Below are 21,789 nucleotides of genomic sequence, written 5' to 3'. Positions count from 1 at the left end.
ACCCCCCTTCCTCAGCCTCTTGAGCTGCTGGGATTATAGATGTGTGCCACCATGCCCAGCCATTCAGTATTTTTCTACTTGAGAAGACAAAAGCAAGATCAGTTAAATCAAGCAATCTGATAGGCCCTCAATTAATTGGCTAAGATTACCAAATGACACTTAGCACTCCCCTACTTTCTCTGTGCACGTTTTTCCCCACTGAGTGTCTTCAAGGCAGAAAATCCATTTTATTTTTTGTATCTCTCTTAGTGGCAGGTAACTAGAAAATATGACTTGGTTAGAATATATTAGTCTCTCTCTGGATGTTCTATAGGTCATTCTTGTAGCAGCTAGGTTTCTAAAGACTGAAAGGAGCACTGACATTTTTGAGTGAGATTACCATATTGGGCACTTCTCCTGGGTTCTTCTTTCATCCTCCCCATCTCCCTGTAAGATAAGGAAAGCCCTGTGACAAGCTGGGGCAGGAGTGGATTCTGAACCAGTCAGCTTCTGAAGCCCTCTCTTTCATCATGTTATGTTGACTTATATTCTTACCTTTGATCTTTTAGTTAATTTTAATAAACCTTTTAATGACCTCTGTACAGATATAAAATACATACCCTGATGAAGCAGGGTTCAAGTGACAAGGTATCCCTCTTTGAAACATTTTACCTATATTGACTCATTTTATTCTTTATAACAATCTGGTACTGTTGTCCCCTTTTTAGAAATTAGGGAACCATAGAATAGACATTATGATTGCTGTATGTATATAGGTAGGTGACTGTATGACCAATGTGATTCTGCAATCTGTACAGTCAGAAAAATGAGAAATTATACCCCAATTGATTCAAATATATGAATTGCCAAGATCATTGTAATGTCATGTGTAGCTGATAAAAAAGAAAAAAGAAATTAGGGAACTGAGGCACAGAGAAGTCAAACACTTGCCTGCAAATAACTGCAGCTAGTCGGTGGCAGAACAGGCTTTTAGCTGAGGCAAGATGAGCTCCAGGTTTTCATTTAAAGCATGTTTTTGCTTTCCAACCCAACTCGTAGCCCAGTTCTAATTCTTTTAACTTACTGCTGTGTGACCATAGGTGATCTACATAGCTTCTCTGGGTTTCAATTCCCATACCTGGATGATATTAAGAGGATTAAATGAGATAATCTATGCCAGGCTTCCCACGTGGTATTTGAATGTACCATTTCTTAGGATAGCTATTCGGTATTCTTTTGGTTAATGTGAATTAAAAATTAGCTAAGATCTTTGAGTTTTGACACTTTTCTTTTTCCTTTGTGGTTCTCTTAAGTGACTCTCAATCAATGTTCTATCTCCCCCCCCCCCCCACCGGAGTTAGACTATAGCGGATGCCCTGTTGCCCCGCCGCACCAGAACCTGCATCCCCTCCACCAGCGCCACATCACCGTGCCTACCAGCATCCCCCAGCAACAGGTGTTTGCCCTGGCAGAACCCAAGAGAAAGCCTTCCCTCTTCTGGCATACCTTCCATAAACTCGCCCCTTTCAGGAAGTGAGAAGCAGGCCCATACTTCCCCTGAGGGACTGTGAAGAGGAGAACCATGTTCATTTCTTTTGTGTGAAACCCAGGGAAAGTTTCTTGGGCCCAGTGTTGAAAACTTCTTTGGGGGCTCAAGGAAGGAGTTGGACTCACCTTCACTTCAGAGATCCTGCTGCTTTCGTGGAAAGGAGGAGAAGGTCATGACACATAGCTCTGCCCTGCATGAGAAGCCCCAAGGAGCACTCTGAGGTGGCTGGGACTTTGGAACCAGGGTCAAGTTCTACAGGAATGCTGCTGTGGTAGCTCCACAAGCCCCACTAGTGATGGGGACACTCCTGCAGTTCCAGAGCACCGAGAGCTTTTCAGTGCTAAGGAAATGACTCAATTAGAGGATTGAGTCTGCATTTGATTTTGAAGGGAATCAACGATGGGGAGTAGCTATAATGCTGCCTCTCCCTACCATGTGTCTGGTCACACTTAGAAGGTGAGCTTTTACTCCCTCTGGTAGTATTAGGGGATCAACAGCTGCTTGGAGATGACCAGGGTGTTCCCTGGTGTCACCTGTGTCTACACAGTTGCCAAATGTAGGCTTCATCTTGCAAGGTGCCTCCTCTTCAAGCTAGTCGGGAAAAGTACATCCGTCTCCTGGCAGCACAGCTTGAGATGTGGGGGCACTGAGGCATCCTCCAGGTCATGCTACTTTCAAGGCCAGCTTGTTTGTCCTTGGCAAGTCGGATCTTCACCTGCCTGTGTGCCTTGTGTAACTCCCTGAGCAGAAATCACATCTCACTCATTCATCCTAACCAAGAAACAGCATTCAAACAACTGTTTGCGATATAAAAGCTCATTTACTTTAATTTTTTAATGACATGAGAATGGAAACCAGTTGGAAAGCATTCTTAAAAACATCCTGCACATCTTCTAACAGTTGTTTCCGATGTCTTCATCAGTAAAATTACAACTCGGAAGAACCCATGAAGAAAACACAGGGCAGAACAATCCTGCTTCTCTGGGGTTTAAAGCTGCCTTTGTCCTATAAACTCAAAACGGTGGAGATTCACTGCCTGTGAAAGACACCTTAGCAAAATATCTAGGCTCAAAGACAGGAGTCTCTTTTTAATGGAGGCCACACAGGCTGATGCCTGCAGAAAATAATCTCCTTTTCTTTGCCTATACTGAGAAGTATGATGAAAGTAACTTTTAAATAGTCTGGAGAAGACAGGCTCTGCATCAGTGTGCAGAGGATATTGTGTCACATAGTTTGTGGATTTCTGTTTGAGAAGCTCATTTTTTTGTATACTATTCTTGCAAAGTTTCTTCCCCCACAGACCCAAGCTTGAGAATAAACAAGTCTACAAATTTAAAGAGGAAGGTGTTAACTTTAAGGATGTAGTTCCTCCTTTCTCCCCTGCCTTGCCATATGCAGAGTTATTCATGCATCAAGAAAACATAACTCTGGACCTCTCTGCTGGGCCCTTAGGGCATTTTGTGACTATTCAAATGCCTGCTTACATTGGCTTGCTGAGAGTTTGCCTTGCCCTGTGGTTTACAGCCTCAGGGTTGCTTCTTTCTCACCACAGGTCCCTTGACAGAAGAGGTGCTATGGCTTCGTGCATTGGTTGTGTGTATATGTGTGTGTCCATGAATAACTGTTTCAACCTCAGTTGCATTTATATAACTGACATTTTTACTAACAAAATGTAATGATATATTTTGAAAACTACTTTTCTGTGCTAAATAGAGTTGTTTGTATGTACAGCAATTTTGAACAGGTTTTTGTTGTTTTTAATGTAATATAAGAGAATTGCTTTAAGGTAGTAAAAAATATCATTTACTTATGTTACATTTTCAGTGAGGACTCATTCGAGTAAGGAGTCAGAGGGCTTCCGTTTGCTAGTATTGACCAATTGGCAGTGAGCAAAGGCTTTAAGGTTTTGTGACCAGTCCTAACATGTTTCCCAGCTGAGTCCTATCTTCTAGTTCCCATCTACCTCCATGGACTCCCTAACAGAGAATCCTGAACACCAGGACATGTTTTGATTAAGTCAAAGTCAGTTCAAGACCTGGGATTGTGAGAATCAGTTTTGTAAAGCGTGATGGTCATTTGATGATGTCATTTGATTATATACTTTGCCTGGGTGGATTCTACTTGGATTCTGAGGTGATTTTGAAAACTGCTAACATATATATTTTTTTAAAGGCTAGAACATCCTTTAACTACTTAAATCTGTCTAGCTTGGGTTTTGTTACTAAATACCTGGGTTCTGCAAAGAATAGAAGGCCTCAGTTATTCTTGTTTTCAGTTTGCCATACTTCCTTTTTGATTTGCGTCATGTTCTACTTGGAGAGAGAAAAAGAGGCAACAAAAAGCCCCTGCCCGTGTGAATTTTATTGGGAAACCCCACCTCCACCCACTGCCCAATCTCTCTATCTTCTCCACCCCCAACCCTGGGTGGGCCTTTTTATTTTTTGGCCTTATAAATATGTACAATTTTTATGATTTTATGTACCAGTTTAAAAAATAAATTTAAATTTCTTTTTAAAGTCAGGCTTTAATGACTTCACTGGTTGACAACATCTGGATGAATTTCATTAGTGTATCACAATTTGCTAACTCTGTGAAAGACAGTTGAAATGGCCTTGAGCAGCTTTCTCGGTTTTGATATCCCTAAAGGTATGAGAACCCTGTAGTGAATTATAAGCCATTCTAAACAATATTTGAAAAGTCCTAGAGAAGGAACATTCGTTGTCTTTGGCCTGCTAACAAGGAAGAGGGTAACAAGCAGTTTGCCAACTCTGTCAAGGGATACTGTGTGCATGGTTTGTTTTCAGTAAATCTGGGTTTTGTCTCCGGTTGGTAGATGTGATTTTGTTATTGAAAACATATCACCACCATCAATGCCATATCCAAATACTGTACCCTTTTATACCTAATCTATTGAAGACTAATGCCACATCCTGTGATGTTATTGTATAGCAAAAGTGTTTTATTTCAAAATTTACTTCACAATCGAAATCTTTTGTAAAAACCAGGTGATTTAGCATCTGGCCAGGTAGAAATCTCTGCATGCCTAAATTGCTGATATTCCTGAATACAAATCAACCTACTTTCCTAGACAGAATAGAAGAGTCTGATTACCCAGAGCTGGGGGAGTATTACTGCATTATTCTTGCATGAAGGAGAGGAAAACCAGTGAAGTGTCTGTAAAAGGACAGTGCCAACAAGTGTGAATAAACATCCTTTCAATGAATGGCTTATAGACCAGGGATGTTGGACCCAACTTATAGATTAAACTGCTAGCAAAGTTTTCCCTGTAATATGCTTCACCTAAAAACTATTCTTGCTAATCTTGTTTATTTTCAGGATGTAATGCAAATGGAGTTCAAAAAATTTTGGGAAAAAGTGGAAAATTTTAGCTGGTCTTGGAAGGATTTAAAAAAAAACCCAGAAGCTTAAATGTTTCATGTAAATTTACCTAGTAGAACATACTTTTTATTACTGCTTTTAGTTATCACATTGGCATTGACATTTGTATTTAGAAAATACTTTAAACCAACTCTGTAATTTAATAATTAGTCTTTTTGTACATAATAGAACCCATTGTGTATGACTTGCTTACCCACTTTGCAAGGCTTTGGTAATTTTTAACTCATCCATATAAAGATGATGTTGTCTGTATAAGTCAGTGATGCTTCCAAACTGGTGGATTAGCTTTGACAGCTAAAGTCTGGTCTACAAGAATACTGTAACTTGATATGTATTTTTGTTGAAATTCTTTTTGTAAAAAAAAAAAAAATTATTTACAATGTTATTTGAATGATTTATTGTAAATGCTGTGAATCTATATTTGTTGTTTTGTATCTGTATATTAAAATTAATTTCCCAAACTGGTCTTAGTAATTCATTTGAGTAGTAAAATAAGATGATGCTCTGTTTAAAAAGAAGAAAGAGGCCATGAATGCCAGGAGTCTGAGATGGGAAGACCCTTTTCTGTCCTCATTTCTTCTAGCAACAACTCATTAATCAACCAGATCAAACCTCTGGGGAGGTGTAAGAGAAAGAAGGCTCTGAGGGGAACCACGAGGGGCCACTTGACTGAAAAAGCCACAAACTAATGGAATCAGACTGATGTAAGCAGAATTTGGAAATAGGAAGTCCTAGTTTGCTTGTGCTTTTTGGTTTTGGGAGCTGCACCCAAGGCCTCCCGCATGCTCCTCGCAAGCTGCTCTCCCAGCCTGGAAGTCCTGGTTGTAGCAGCTTTTTCAAGGGATGGAGTATGGGTGGCCCAAATGTTCCCCCTTGCAACAGCTACAAGGAAAGATCCCTCCACTAGGAGGTGACCTGGGGTCCCAGGATAACCCTTTGAATGTGGGGTGGATACGAATTTCCTTATCTAATTAACAGCTCAGAAAAACCAAGTAAATAGCCCATTGTTTGCTGTGACTAATCAGAAAAGGGTTCCTAAGAAAGCTGCCAAGTGCTTCTTGCTGGTTGTTTACTCCTAGGTCCACCTACTTCAGAGTGAGCTGCTGGCCCCTCCTTGGGTTGGGCTGAGGGAAGGCTGTGGGTGGGTGGGAAGCAGGGTGGTCTACAATGGTACCATACATAGGAATGGAAATAATTGAAGGACAGTGGCATGAATTCACATGTATTAGCTGCCTGCTCTATGCACTGGGGAGCTGAAATGTGTGAATCTTCCGAAGGAGCTTGTGGGGTCAAAGGGGAGCACAAATAGGTGTGACAAAACAGCGGGAACTAAGCAACACCAGAGCTGCATAGCTGTTACTCAGCCATGAGAGTGGAGTCCTCTTCCAAGGTAAGTATCTTGCGAGGGGCATCACACACTGGTGGGGGAAAGGGTGTGAGCTCCCCTGGGTTAACCATGTCAGACAGGAGCAGAAATGGAGCTGAGACCATGGTCTCAGTGTGACCAGAATGGTAAGCTGAAGTTGGATGGCCAAGGCCCTGTGGCCCATGGTGGCACTTGTGATTTCCTAATGTGACCACACAGTTTAAGGAAGGTTGCAGCAAAGATGTCCTATTTAGGAGCTGGCTGGGTTGCAGTGAAAAAGGGCAGATGTTAAACCAGAGGCAGAGGGATTTCATGGGAGACAGTTGCTCAGGTATAAGAACAAGGCAGGAGAGCAGGAGGCGGATGTGCAGGCTACTTGGTGGCCCTGGCGGATCTCATAGGAAAGATGGAAGGACTCCGGTCAAGCCTGATGTGATGAGTGAGTGGGAGTGCCATATACGGAGACTGAGGAGTGGCTTGGTAGTGGGACCGGGAGACTCGTCCTTGCATTGCTGACCATCTGGCTTATCCAGTCAGCAAAAGTAGCATGGATCTCAGGAGAGAGGTCAGGCTGGAAATAGGTTGGGGAATGGAGGAATCAGAGCAGGGTAGGCCACACACAGCCCTGAAGTCTTGTGTGGCCAGAGGATCCCTCTGGCAGCTAGACATTGCTGTTTGGAGCCCACCACATGAAGGGACATCAAGTATCTGGGTGTAGCGGTTAAGAGATGAGTGTAAGCCGTGGGGTGGCCAAGAAGCCAAGTCCAGGTAATGTATACCTGCAAATCCAGTTCCATCCCCTGGGACCTTATATTGGTTTGCTGTACTGAGGATGAATGGAATCATTTGGAGAGGAGGGTTGGGATGTTGCAAGCCCCTATAAAGTGAGGCTTGTCCTCACTGGCATACGTCCCCCAATGTGGCCTCTGCATTCAAGCCTCCTGCACCTCCCAGAAACAGACTTGGGGAATTTTGTCCTCCTGAAACTGTTTTAGATAAACGTTAATGAGCAGACTTAGAAAAAATGAAGAGTCAAACGGCAAGACATTGAAGAAACGGCCACACCATGTTTTTCTCAGCTGCAGGTTGAGAAGTGTGTATGAAGGCAATGAACTCTGAATCCTTAGCTACCCAAAGACCTAACAGCAAAAGGAATTACAAAGAAATTTGACCATAGTAGTCCTGGTTCAGGATCCAGCTGAGACCTGGTCACTGTTACAGTCTTAATTCTTGTCCTGTTGATTCACAATGGACCTTAGGTCCACTGAGAAGTTGCTTAGGAAAAGCCTGAACATCATTTTAAGGAAGGAAACCTGCCATGGAGATTCCTTCCTTCGGATTCCATGTGGAGGAATACCTTGTTTTATTAAAATGGTGGGAGGAGGGAGTTTTCTACACTAGCGAGTGCTAGTAGCTAAAGCTACCTAACTCAAGCCTTGCCGTGAATTTTGAAGCTCTTCCAAGATATCTTGTGCCTTCCTCCATCCCCTCCCCTTCCTGCTATTTTGCAGTTATGTCCACTAGGGAATTGTATGGCAGGAAGATGTGATTTTCTTTAGTTTGCCCTGGATTCCTGATTTGCACAGCACCTGGGTCCAGCCCGCAGCCCTAGGGTTCAGGTAAGCACATGGGGAGGGGATTTCTTCACCTTCAGGTTAAGTCTTCTGGTCCTAAAACAGCTGTTGTAATGTCAGTGAGAGTTAATCTGGCCTCATTTGCAAAATAGATGTCTTACAGAGTTTCGGATAGTAGGAAGGGGAATGGGATGTTTCAAAATTCATTCTTAAGAGGGTAAATAAGGGCTGGGGCTATAACTCAGTGGCAGAGCACTTGCCTAGCATGTATGAGGTACTGGGTTCAGTCCTTAGCACCACATAAAAATAAATAAAGCCATTATGTCCACCTACAACTACCAAAAAAAAATTTTTTAAGAGAGTAAATAGAAGAGAAAAGCAGATCTTGAAAAAATTTTAGAACTCTGCAAACCAGCTGAGAGAAAAGAGAAAAACCATATAATAATGTTCATAAAAATAACTGACCTTTCAGGAGAGCTTTCTAGAGAAGCTTGCAGGCTAATTAACACAAATATTAATGTGTACATTTTTTTATATTTATGGATATGCTAGTGTAGTAAATATTCTCAATATATGTTGAAGAGAAAATATAAGATGTACAATGCACAGAACACATGGAAGAAAATATAGTCAATAGAGGCAACTGAGATATTTAGATTCTTGGGCTGCCAAATGTCGGAGGGATGTCGGGGTGTTAGTTCATCTCTCACATTTTATGCACAAGGAGGCTGAGATTCTGGAAGCAGGGGCTTGGAAACCCAGTAAAAATCACTCAGCTGGTTTCTGGCAGATGTGTATTAAGTCAGCCTTTGGGGAGAATAGGATTTTTCTTTTTAAAGTGTAAAAGAGTAGTATTTATTCAAGTGAGAAGAAAAGAGACAGAGCTCCCAAAAGGCAAGTGGGGGCCCAAAAGAGGCTTCCCAGAAAGTAAGAATCTTGAAGAGTGAAAACCCTTAACCTTGGCTGTGAATTAGAGAAAATTAATCAGGAGGGCCACTGGATAACCCTGTGTCAAGAGACTCAATAGTGAGAGAGAAATATAGGTAATAGGAGAAGAGACTCAAAAGTAAGACATTAAGTCAGAACCTACTTTATTTGGGACTAAAAACAAGTAATCCCAAGTCACTTGCAGTCTGTGTCCCTTTACCCCTTCCATGTCAGAATACCAGGTCCAGATCACAGCATTCAGCAGGTGGCTGCACTATGGCTTGATGCTTTCAGATTGCTCAGCTTCATCTCAGGCAGTGGCTGTGCCTGAGGGTCTGTGTGCCATGTGTCCTCAGCCACTCTGAGCCTTGGGCTGACTGCGGGTGTACACAAGCCCTCCTCACTTCTGATGAGAGGCCAGACCTTGGGCAAGAGACACTTTGCCTTAGTCAGCATGTGGGCTTAGTTGTCAAAGATGGGTTATAAGTGCAAGACTCATGCATGGAATCTATGATTCTTCCTATGCCTAAACTGTTGCCCTCCTTGAGGAGTCCACCATGGCCCACCACCCTGTGTGCACCCATCACAGGAAATGGGAAAGAACCCAGGGAATGACATACCCCTTCCCCTTTCTGTAGTCCACAATTGCACACATCATTTTGCCGTCCCATTGGCCAGAATCTGGTTTCATGGTCAAATCCAGGCTGCAAGGGAGGCTGGGAAGTGCAGTCTATTGGGGGCAGCCAGGAGCCCAGCTGAAATTGCTATTGCCTGGAAGAAAGTGAGAGGGATGTTGGAGATAGCCAGTGACCACCACCTGAAGACTGACAGAGCTCAGATTTAACACCCAGACCCCTCCTTAAGGGTTGAAGGGTTGTGGATACACAGTTGGAACTAAGATAATATTTAATTCATTCACTCATTCTACGAATATTTGATGGTGGGGTATCAAAAATAATGAAGTGAAAAGATGGAGTCACTACCTTCAAAAAGTATTAAACTTGATTGGTGGTTACTAATTGGTAACCACCTAGGAGAGCACGTGAGGTGTAGGGGTGCAGCAAGAGAAGAGAGAGAGTGTGAAGCTGCTCACAGGGAAAGATGGGAGACTTAGAAGGGGTCCTACCCCCAGTGCCTTCTGGAGAAAGACCAGACAGGAGTTCAAAGCTGAGGGTGATCACTGAGGTTGAACTAATGAAGCTGAGCATTCAACCCATAGTTTTGTGAGAGGCACAGATGCCATTCTTTTTTTCAAAATAACATTAATAAAATTTCTGCTAATATACTTTTTTGTGTGCAAACCCTCAATGTTCTACATTAAAGCGCAAGCCCTCATCTAAATTTTATTATACTACCACAACTTTTTTCATTGGTTATTTGGGAGCAAAGTGTGTTCAATTAAAAATATCCATTGAAGATTGTCTGTGTGCTAAGCACAGAGCGTAAGCAAGTTAGATATTTTCTGCCTTAGTCAGCATGTGGGCTTGGTTGTCATCAACTATGCAAAACTCAGAAGAATTATAGAAGGACAAATATTTACTTTTACGTTAATTTTCTAGCTGGTAAACAAAATGGAGTTTTTCTCACTTGACACCTTCATGATCTTGTGATCTTTTCTGCACTGGAGTGATAGAACATACCAGAACCTATGGAACACTGTGAAGGCAATTCTAACAGGGAAGTTTATAACTATGAGTGGAATAACTTGTAATGCACAAACTCCCAACAAAGCCTGGTTACTGGAATTAAGATTTGACTACTATCATCAGTCACTTCTGAGTTACACAAAAGATGCAGGTGCAGGTTATTCATGGATTCGGCTGTAAGGAAACACAAGTCAGTTTCCAGAAATGCTGTAAGTTTGTGACTTCAAAGGGAAACATCTGTATTTCCTTTTCCAAAAAATACTCTTAGCCTTAGGCTGGGCCCCGTGATCCTTAGAGACTTACACAAGAGGGTGGTATAGTCTTTTGTCTGGCAGAAACTAATTATTTTGAATGACTGAATCTAAGCATCTTTATTTAAAAAATACTTACCTAGAAATATATGTGTAGTGCTATAAAAAGTTTTTAAACAGGAAAATATCCCATAACCCCACCATTTCTAGAAAAAATGTTTACCTTTAGTTTATTTATTTATTTTTTTATTTTTTTAAATATTTATTTATTTATTTATTTTAGTTCTCGGTGGACACAACATCTTTGTTTGTATGTGGTGCTGAGGTTCGAACCCAGGCCGCACGCATGCCAGGCGAGCGCGCTACCACTTGAGCCACATCCCCAGCCCCCTACCTTTAGTTTAAATAAAAATATCTACCTTTAGTTTACCAATATGCATTTATTGGTTTATACCATTCTATTTCCTACATCACCTTCTGTTTCTACATGTTATTTAGTGTGCACCTTTTAACCATTGTAGATAAGGCTTTGGTCATCTCTGTGTTTGGCACACAAATCTTGGATCATGATGAAGAATTTTAGAGATGGGTCACAGATAGGGGTGTCTTTTGCTTTTTACCTTTCCAAAAGGTTGGGCAGATCTACATTGCTGTCAGCAGCACATGAAGATCTGAGTTATGACCAGCTGCACTAACCTATGTGTTCATTTTGCTAAAAAGTCCTAAAATACCTACCATGATAATATTTGTTTCATTTGATAAGTATTTGTTTCAAGTTTAATACTGGGTACTGAAAATATAACAATGTGGGAAATCCTGTCAGGTGGGGAGCCAGAATTTTAATCCTACAGTTATGTCATCAAATGTAAAACCCCTACCATGATAGGTACCATGGAAGAGAGGCACATGAAACTATATGCACTTTCCTGTGGAAGTTGGATTTTGTCAGGAGGTCCCATGAATTTGAGTATCCATCCACATTACTGCAGGCGCTTCTATAATCTGTTCCCTTTGTTGGGAACACTCTTCCTAGTTATTTCTTCCTCCCTTGTTTACAATTCAGCCCCTTGAGGTTTCTTTGTCTTTGCTCCTGATGAGGTTCAAAAGCAAATCAAAGATCTGGGGCGGAGGGGGGGGGGGAACACCATTTATACAGAAAAGGACTTGAAAATGCACTTCTCCCAAATTGTGTGACCTTGTGTGTGTGTGTGTGTGTGTGTGCGTGCATGAGCACATACGCACATATGCGTGTGAGCAGATCCTTCATGGATCTACATTCAAAGAATATATTTAATCACAGTAGGACTACTTGGAATGCTTTACTTTTTTCCTTTTTCTTTTTTTCTTTGAGACGGGATCTCACTAAAGTGCTTAGTGAAAAACCTCACTAAATTGCTAAGGTTGGCCTCAAACTGGGATCCTCTTGCCTCAGGCTCCTCAGTTGTTGGGATTATAGGCATGATCCATTGTGTCCACCTAATTTTTTAATTTAGTATGTTATTGTGGTAAAATATATGTCAACATAAAATTTATCACTTTAATCATTTTAAGTGTACGATTTAGTGGTATTAAACCATGTGGCATTATCATACAACCATCACCTCATCCATCTCTAGAACTTTTTCATCTTTTCAAAGTGAAACTCTGTACCCATTAGATACAAGTTCCTGATTCCCCCAATCCCTGGAAACCCCTGCCCTACTTTCTCTACGTGCTTTACTATTTTAGAAGCCTCCTAGGAGTGGCTCATACAGAAATTTGTTTGACTAGCTTGTTTTTGCATAGCATAATATTCTCACGATTCATCCATGTTGTAGCATGGGTCAGAATACCCTTCCTATTTAAGACTGAACATTATTTCATTGCCAGCACATACCACCTTTTGTATGTCCATCTACCCACTGATGGGCATGATGGGTTTTCCCACTTTTTGGCTATTACAAACAATGGTATTCTAAACATGAGTTCTCAGTTCAAATCTCTGTTTTCAATTTATTCAGAAATATTCCCAGAAGTGAAATTGCTGGATCAGATAGATGGTAATTCTATGATTGCCTTATTGTTTATAATGTGCTTTTTTCATGTACATTATGATCAAATTTGGTCTTTTCATCAGCCCTGTGAGTACGCATTCTTCTCTGGCTCCAGGAAGTGGTTTTATAGATTGGATACAAAATGTCCCTCAGAGGTCATGTGTTGAAGGTTTGGTCCCCAATGCAGTGATGGTCAGAGGTGAGGCTTTCGGGAAGTGAATTGGATCACCAGGACTTTGATTTCATCAGTGGATAAATCCCCTGGTGTACTCGTAGCTGATGGCATTGTTAGGAGATAGTAGAAACTTCAGGAGGTGGGGCCTAATTGGAGGAGTAGGTCATGGAGGTGGGGGGGGGAGTGGTGGGGGCATGCCCTGGAAGGGTATTTCTTATCCATGGCCCCTTTCTCTCTCTCTCCTTCCTGGTTACCTTGAGGTGAGCATGGCCTTCTGCCATGTTTCTGCCTTGCCACAGCAGTGAAGTCAGGTTACCTTAGACTAAGGACTCTGAAACCATGAGTCAAACAAACCTTTCTTCGTTAAGTTGGTTTTCTCAGGTATTTTGTCACAGTGACAAAATTGGAAAGATAAATAAAAGAGTATCCTGATCTCAAACTTGGCTTCCTCATTTATCATCACCATTAAGAATGATCCTAGGGCTGGGGATGTGGCTCAAGCGGTAGCGCGCTCGCCTGGCATGCATGCGGCCCGGGTTCGATCCTCAGCACCACATACAAACAAAGATGTTGTGTCCGCCGATAACTAAAAAATAAAAATATTAAAAATTAAAAAAAAAAAAAAAAAAAAAAAAAAAAAGAATGATCCTAATTACTTGTGTTACCTCCTAAAGACAATGTTTTCCTGATTGCAACCACTGTGGTCAGCTCCCAGGTTTCTACTCTCATCTGCCCTGACCATACTGTCCCTTGTCTGAGTAAGGATGGGCCCATTTCCCACTGCAAAGGAGCAGAGTCTGTGTTCATAGCACCAGTGACAAAGGTTTCTCCTTTCTCTTTCTGTCTTCTAGCTCAGACTCTGTCATCTGGACCATGAGGATCTGGTGGTTCCTGCTTGCCATGGGAGTCTATACAGGGAGCATAAACTCACAGGACACGTGCAGGCAAGGGCACCCTGGCATCCCAGGGAATCCTGGTCACAATGGCCTGCCTGGGAGAGATGGAAGAGATGGAGCAAAGGGTGAAAAGGGGAATGCAGGTACTCACCACTTGGTGGCTTTCTGCTGCCCTCCATTGATGCCGTCAACCCCTTATCACATCTGTTTATTCTCTGTGTGGTTTCCCAGTCACCCACTGAACCCTCATCATTCACATGTCAAACACTTATCAAGAGTCCTCTCATATCAGATTCTGTGCTGGGTGCTGGAATGGAGTGAGGACTGGACTGACATGACCCTGCCCTCATGGGCTTCTCCTCCACTGGGGATACTGTTTGTTAGCCATTGTCTCTGATATTATAAGGACATATTCAGTAGTATACAATGTCATCAATCTTCCTGCCTTAGCAACGGTTATGACACATCTTCAGTAACATGATGAGGCCAATAGAGAGAGCTGATGGCTAAATACAACAGTCCCATATTATTCAAGGAAGATTATGTTCCAAGACCTCCAACAGGTTTTAGCCAATGAGTGGCTAAAACCATAGATAGTACAGAATATTATATATACTATGTTTTTTCTATGCAGATATACCTATGAAAAAGTTTGATTTATAAGTTAGGAACAGTAAGACATTAATAATAGCTGATGATAAAATATAACATTTGTAACACTATACATAATAAAATTGCCAGCATCACTACTCTTGCCCTTGGAGGACATAAAATAAGGGTTACTTAAATACAAGAACTGTGATCCTGAGACAGTCAATCTAATAACTTAGATGGCCACTAAGTGACTAATAGGCAGGAAGCACACACAGGGTAGAAAAAGGGATGATTCACATTCTGACCAGGATAGAGTGGGATAATGTGAGAATTCATCCTGCTACTCAATATGTCATGCAATTTAAAGCTACACATTGCTTATTTTTATATGGAGGCCTGACGATTTATTAAGTGGGCGGGGTGAGGCTGAAGTTTACCAGGAAGCAACTTTATTCCTTTCCAACAACCACCACGCAAATATACTCTGTGAAGTCTTCTCTTGGATAATATCTCTGGAAAATCCATGCTGTTTTAGTCACATTTAGTCATTAGACCTTTCTGGGTAGCAGAAAGTCCAGTGCAAGTTAATAGGAAAACTTAAGTCTTAATGAACCCAAGTATTTTACCCTCCCAGTGGAACCACAATGGTGTGTTTGTTTTATTTTTTAACATAATGGGGTTTAAATTTTTATTTTAAAATATTTTACATACACAAAAGAGATGGATGATACATAAGAAGGAGTAAGATAAAACATACAACCAATACCAAGTTTCTTTCTTCCCTATTGAATCTCTTGTATTTTTTCTTCAGTTGTATCCATTCTTTCAAGTTTTACATGTTTCTTAGAAGTATATATGTTTTATATATTTTCCATATATATATATATATATATAATATTGTATATAACATTATTTCTTAGAAAAATATTTAATCATATTGCTCACGCTAACAATTCACATACTCTTTATCTTTCCCTTTTAAATTGTATGCTTTATAATGAATGCATGTTTAGCCCAGGAGTTATCCACAATTCAGATGTGCATTGATGAGGGTCCACATTCATACTTTGTTATTTGAGGTTCTGTGATCAAGAAAGTTTAGAGGTCACTGCTCGGGAGATTGCAAGAATTGAGAATTAAGCAGGGAAACAAAAGAGAAAGACTTATGGCTGGGGAGGGAGAGGAGAACAGGAAAGGAATTAATGTAAGGATGACTCCCACTTGGAGATCTCACAGTACCCAGGGCTTGCTTGGGAACATTGGCTCTGAGTTGCTTGGAGTCCCCCAGTCACCACAATTATGAACATCAGTGTCTCCAGCCACATATTTCTTTCTCATCCTTCTTTGCTGCTCATGTATGGCACATCTTACAAGTGGGTGCTTGGGAAGTGACCTGATCCATTATATAACTCACTCATCTAACACAGATAAGAGGCCCAGATGCTCACTCATGCCTGCCTCTCTCCACCCCAGGAGGGAGTGCCCATTGGGGGTAGACACCCCCAGCACTCTCCTCCGTACACCACCCATGGAGGCCAGTGGTCAGAAAAATACAGATTTGGAATTTCAACTCTTCTGTTTTCTTCTTTTCCACCTAGGAGAACCAGGACATCCCGGTGGCCCAGGGAAGGATGGAATGAGCGGGGAGAAAGGAGAACGAGGTCAGAAGCTGGCTTCCTATTAACCATGCTCTAATGTGGAACTAACACAATTTCACCATAGCTATTATGTGCTTGCTACTATGGATGAGTCCTTATATGGCTCTGAGGATGTCCCAACAACAGAGGCCATTCAGTTCTTGCTCTCCAGAAGCCCACGACGAGCACAGGGATCCACAAGCTTTTTGTGTAAAAGGCCAGATAATAAATATTTTCAGCTCTGCATCGTGTCTACTAAACTGTGCCATTGTCTTGAAAAGCAGCCATAGACTCTACATAAATAAGTGTGGCTGTGTTTCAGTGAAGCTGTGTGTATAAAGGCTGAAATTTGAGCCTCATAATTTTCACATATCACAGAATATTATATTTGACAATTTAAACCCATAAACCATTCTTAGCTTGTGGGCTGTTACAAAAACATAAGGACAGATTTGGTCAATGGGAGACAGTCTGATGAACCCTGACTTACTGAATAAGCACAAAGGAAGAAGAATTTGGACTCAGTGCATCTGGCCCCACTGTATGGAGAGGGTGGCCCTGGAATTGGGATGAATGCTGGCAGTTGGCAACCGATGGAGAGAAAGATGGTTCTCTGTATCTTGTTCTAAGTGTTTCTCATGTATTGACTCAGTGGCTTCAAGAGCCCTGTGAACTTGGAAGTATTACTGTCCTGATTTCATAGATGAGAACAGAGGTGTAGAAGGTTTATTCATTGGCCTGACATCCCATGAGCACAAGGGATGGAGATAGGATGGAGTCCTGGCATTGACCTCCAGAATCCATGCTTGCAACCACTATGTTCCATTTGGGGTGGAAGCAACTCAGAAGCACCAAGCATCTATAGAATAAAGAAAACCATAATACAACTGGTAGAATGAGCAGGCTGGGGCTGGATATTAGAGATGGATGAATGCCATACTCGAGACTTTACTTTGTGTCACAAGAAATTTCTTAGGGGGCATCACTTCACTAGGTCTGAGCAACTGTTAACTAAGTATCCTGAATCAATCTGCTGTTTGCAGTGCTGCCCTGCTCTGAAGAGTGTTTCTCTTAATGTTTGGCCTTTTTTCATGGTCAACATGGTGGACTTAGATGGTAAAGGGTTATCATTTCTCATTTAGGAGACAGGAGTCAAAAGGTGTTTTGTGTATGAGAGTGTACATGCATGTATGTGTGCACACATGCCTGTAATTTGGGAGTTAATTAATTTCTAAACCCTGAGCGGATACTGAACCTCAGCACTACTCCATCTCAATTAAATGTTCAATAACAGAAAAGCCAAAGTTGTTCACAAGGGAATATTTAACAAACCATTTCTTTTTTTCTCTTCCTCTATTCAGGAGCAGATGGAAAAGTTGAAGCAAAAGGCATCAAAGGTGATCAAGGCTCCAGAGGATCCCCGGGGAAGCATGGGCCAAAGGGATCTGTTGGACCCATGGGAGAGAAAGGGCTCCAAGGAGAGACTGGCCCTAAGGGGCAGAAGGGAGATAAAGGTGATGTGGGTCCCACTGGTCCAGAAGGTCTAACAGGCAATGATGGACCTTTGGGTCCCACTGGCTTACCTGGCCCTGTAGGTCCCATTGGCAAGCCGGGTCCCAGGGGAGAAGCTGGACCTATGGGACCCCAGGGTGAGCCAGGAGTTCGGGGAGTAAGAGGCTGGAAAGGGGATCGAGGAGAAAAAGGAAAAATGGGTGAGACTCCAGTCTTGCCAAAGAGTGCTTTCACTGTGGGTCTCACAGTGTTGAGCAAGTTTCCTCCTTCAGATGTACCCATTAAATTCGACAAGATCTTATATAACGAATTCAACCATTATAATGTGGCTACGGGGAAATTCACTTGCCACGTTGCTGGGGTCTATTACTTCACCTACCACATCACTGTTTTCTCCCGGAATGTGCAGGTATCTTTGGTCAAAAATGGGGTAAAAATACTGAATACCAAGGATGGTTATATGAGTTCTGAGGACCAGGCCTCCAATGGTATGGTCCTGGAGCTGAAGCTTGGAGATGAGGTGTGGATGCAGGTGACAGGAGGAGAGAGGTTCAATGGCTTGTTTGCAGATGAGGATGATGACACAACGTTCACAGGCTTCCTTCTCTTCAGCAGCTCATGACACAGAAGACTGTACATCTGCATCACCATTGGTCAGAATTAGCTTTTATAATTCCTTCAATTATTGTAATAATCTTTAAAAGGTGCAAATGGGAAAATCACTTGTAAAAATGGTTCTGTGTCACTTACAATATTCCAAAGAGTAAATTTTTAAATAGTTGCCCTGTTTTTTTTTTTTTTTTTTTTTTTTGTTGTTGTTGTTTTTGCAGTACTAGGGATCGAACTCAAGGCCTTGTGGATACAAAGCAAGCAATTCACTCCTGAGATACATCTCCAGCCCCTGTTTAATATAATTTATTTAATGTTTTTCATCATTCCCATGATTGGGGGAACCCGTCGCATGTTTCTGATAGGAAGAGTACTGCTACCACTCAGAGTTCTAAGGAGATGTATTATGATTTAGTGCTCATCTATGCTTCTGAGGACATCAGTGAGAAAGAAAAGTAAGCTCTGTGGTATGTCACTTGCCTGGCGTGTGTGAGGCCCTTGGTTCCATCCCCAGTATAACACACAAAAAATGCTTATTCCACTTAGTGCTGATAAGAGCTTTAGGCTGATGACAATGAAATCCCAGAAGGCTGCAGATACTTTGCTTACTTTCTAATTTAGGTTTTCAATGCTACTCAATCCAACTGTAATGTCCAGAGCCCAGGAGAGCTAAGGCAGTGGAATAGCTTATGGAGAGGCCAAGGAAGTCATCAGAGATGGGATATAAGGCAGAAGATTTACTCAGAAATGCTTATGGAGGAGATCTGGCGGTGATGGGCTTGACAGATGCTTTGCCAGAAAGACCAGAGGCAACAGGCTGGACAGGTGCACCTCTATTTTACATGGGGCTTCCTCTACTTTGCCAGAAAAATAGCACCTCCTATCTCTCACAAGACTTTGTCCAGGGACATCCTCTGGGACAAGCACTGCCCTCTCACAGTACTGTGATCTTCACTGGTGACCACAGGGGGAGGGATTTTTATAAGTTAGGCTACCGAAGCAGTGACATTATTAATTGGCTTAGTTTGCACTATTCCTTGTATTCCCAGCATCCCAAGGAGCAGCTGTCCTGGTGTGCAACAAAGCAGCTTTCTACAGATAACACTAACTTTCCCTAATTCCCCTCATACATAAAGGAAAGCCAGTGGACACTGGAAATGTTTACCTGGACATTCTGGCCAGAACTTGCTCTTATTGTTCCCTTGACTAGGCTTTTTGGGAATGGAAAGGGAAATATAGGGACATGATGTCCTCTTTTTCTTCTAAGGATAACACACCAATAAATAATTGTCCTGACTATTCATTTTCTAGGACTGCTACAACCAAGAACCACAAATTGGTGGTTAAAAAAAAACAAACAGAAATGTATGCTTTCATAGTTCTGGAGGCCATATGTTCAAGGCCATATGTCAGCAGACCAGGCTCCTTCTGAATATTTGAGAGAAGGCCCTTCTTTGGTGTGACCAGCTTCTGGTAGCCCATGGCAGCATTTGGCTTGTGGCAGCATCACTCCAATCTCTATCCCCACTTCATATGGTTGTCTTCTTTCTGTATGTGCATGTGTCCAAAATTCCCTCTTCTTACAGATTTCCTTAGGGTCTGCTTTAACCCAGTATGACCCATCTTAACCCGTTTATATCTGCAAAGACCCTATTTCCATATAAGGTCACATTTGCCACTATCATGGATTGGGATTTCAACATATCATTTTTGTGAGATACAATTCAATTCATTAACAGTATGCTCTCTGCCTCCCCCCCCCCAAATTAGGTACCCTTCCCATATACAGAAAATATCCCCCCATCCTAATATCCCCCAAAGTTTCAACAATTTCATCATCAACTGTTAAGTCCAAAATCTCACCATCAAATCATTTAAATCACTTATAGGAGAGGGGTAGTCTGTGATTTATCCTGGGGAAAAATATTCCTCCATCAGTAAAACCTATGAAATCAGACCAGTTATCTTCTTTCCCAATATAATGATGGTCTAGGTATAGAATAGATATTCTCATTTCAAAAGGTAAAAAGAGGAAGGAGAAAGAGCTTGCAGGTTCCAAGGTAGTCCAAAACCGTAGAAAAATTCCATTAGGCCTTTTCACTATTCAACTTCTAAAGATATTTTTTTCAGTACTGTGGATTGAACCTAACCAGGACCTTGCACTCTAACACTGAGCTATCTCCCCATCCCTAGTTTCAAAGGTTTCTTAATGATTTATGCAAGAGAAAAAAAAAGTTACTGGTTGTGGACACCAGTTACAGGGGTAGAGGAACAGGAGAGGGGTAAGTTTATTAAGAGAGTAGGTTAAAGGGAAACTTGTCCCTCAGACCTGTAGTGGACACTTGTTTAGACAAGTCCCTTCTATTTCCGCATCTTCCAGTAAAGGCACCCTACTGTCCGTATCCTAATGTGGAAAAGTCTTTCAGATGGTGTAAACTCTACACTGCTGGTTGGACATGGGATACAGGACTGGTTAAACAGAATAGCACCTCCTGACCATGGTAACAGTTGCAAGATGGCACTTGATCTGATCAGAACCAATGACGTTTCAATCTGCAACTTAGCTGGGCTTGCTAACCACAGACGTGCTCTTCTTTAGTTGAAATTAGATGGGGGAGGTTGAAGGCTTGAAACTCCTGGCAGCTTCTTACTAATCTGTAGAGCCTAAGAATGAAGCCAAACAGCTAGACATAATCTAGTTGCTGTGGTTTAAATGGGTTGCTCAAATTTTTTGTGTTGGAAACTTTATCTCCATATTCATATGTTGATGGTATTTAGAGGAGGGGCCTTTGAGAGTTGATTGGAATTATTATGAGGTCATGAGGGTGGGGTCCCTATGATGGTATTAGTGGCTTTCTAAGAAGAGGAAGAGAGACCTGAACTGGCACTCTTGCTCTTCCTTGCCATGTGATGCTCTCCACCATGTTATGGTACAGCAAAAAGGCTCTCCCAAGATGCTGGTGCCATGCTCCATGGATGTTCCAGTCTTTGGAACTGTAAGACATAAACCTCTTTATTTATAAATGACTGGTCTCAGGTAGTCACTTATAAGCGACAGAATATGTAGTAAGAGATCAGTTCTAATGGCATTGTTTGGGCCTCTAAATCCAGTTGTGCCTAAAGGCAGAGCCATCCTTGGGCTATTTTGTTGGGTGAGCCAACAAATTTTCTTTGCTTAAACCAATTTCATGCAGGTGTTGTCATTTCTATCACTTTCCTCTAAAAAAATTTTAAGTGGTCCCTATTCCAAGGATAGGGGAAGCATGATCATAGTGGGAAAAGCCCAAGACTGAGAGTTGATATATATGAATTGCTGATTCAGCCAGGATAAGGGATTTGAATTAGATGAGCTATTTAGCTTTTCTGTGCCCCTGATTTTTATTGAGCAATGAAAGCCAAACTCAAAAAAATTCACAGGGTCCCAATTAATTCTGCAATTAATTACATATACTTAAGTCAACTTGATATACTTTTCTATACTGAGAATTTAAACTGTATGTAATTATAAATTTTGCCTAAGCAAAAAAAGACTATTGGCAACCTTTGAGTTTGAAAGAATAATTCTTGGCATGAGTTTTTTTAGTACTTTACATGATCTTACTATAAGCACTGCTCCTCAGACCAAAAATATGACTTTTTGGA

At 41.6% G+C, this 21,789-nt stretch overlaps 2 protein-coding genes across 9 annotated transcripts in view; both read left to right on the top strand.

Annotated features, from left to right (window-relative positions):
* Positions 1-5,388, top strand: part of Spata13 (spermatogenesis associated 13) — a 351,797-nt gene extending 346,409 nt beyond the window's left edge. For all 7 annotated transcript variants that reach the window (XM_058580755.1, XM_046447959.2, XM_046447967.2 and 4 more), the window contains one exon: positions 1,341-5,388. In XM_058580755.1, the coding sequence (XP_058436738.1) occupies positions 1,341-1,516 (176 nt within the window). In that variant the 3' untranslated portion in view covers positions 1,517-5,388. The remainder of the gene's footprint in view (positions 1-1,340) is intronic.
* Positions 5,389-6,070: 682 nt separating this feature from the next.
* On the top strand, positions 6,071-18,319 carry C1qtnf9 (C1q and TNF related 9). Of its 2 annotated transcripts, XM_046447032.2 has the most exons (5): positions 6,071-6,317; positions 7,805-7,912; positions 13,751-13,938; positions 15,988-16,050; positions 17,388-18,319. In XM_046447032.2, the coding sequence occupies exons 3-5, from the start codon at positions 13,773-13,775 to the stop codon at positions 18,158-18,160; spliced, it is 1,002 nt and encodes a 333-aa protein (XP_046302988.1). In that variant the 5' UTR covers positions 6,071-6,317; positions 7,805-7,912; positions 13,751-13,772; the 3' UTR covers positions 18,161-18,319. The 2 variants fall into 2 exon arrangements, with proteins under 2 accessions (XP_046302988.1, XP_046302990.1); XM_046447034.2 differs by lacking the exon at positions 7,805-7,912.
* Positions 18,320-21,789: the final 3,470 nt, after the last annotated feature.

The sequence above is a fragment of the Marmota monax genome, unplaced genomic scaffold, assembly GCF_021218885.2.
Source record: "Marmota monax isolate L192 unplaced genomic scaffold, Marmota_monax_Labrador192_F-V1.1 WCK01_AAM20220418_F8-fsc00043, whole genome shotgun sequence".
NCBI classification, from domain to species: domain Eukaryota; kingdom Metazoa; phylum Chordata; class Mammalia; order Rodentia; family Sciuridae; genus Marmota; species Marmota monax.
Note: the sequence above shows the minus strand (reverse complement) of the source record. Positions and strands in the feature narration are given on the sequence as shown.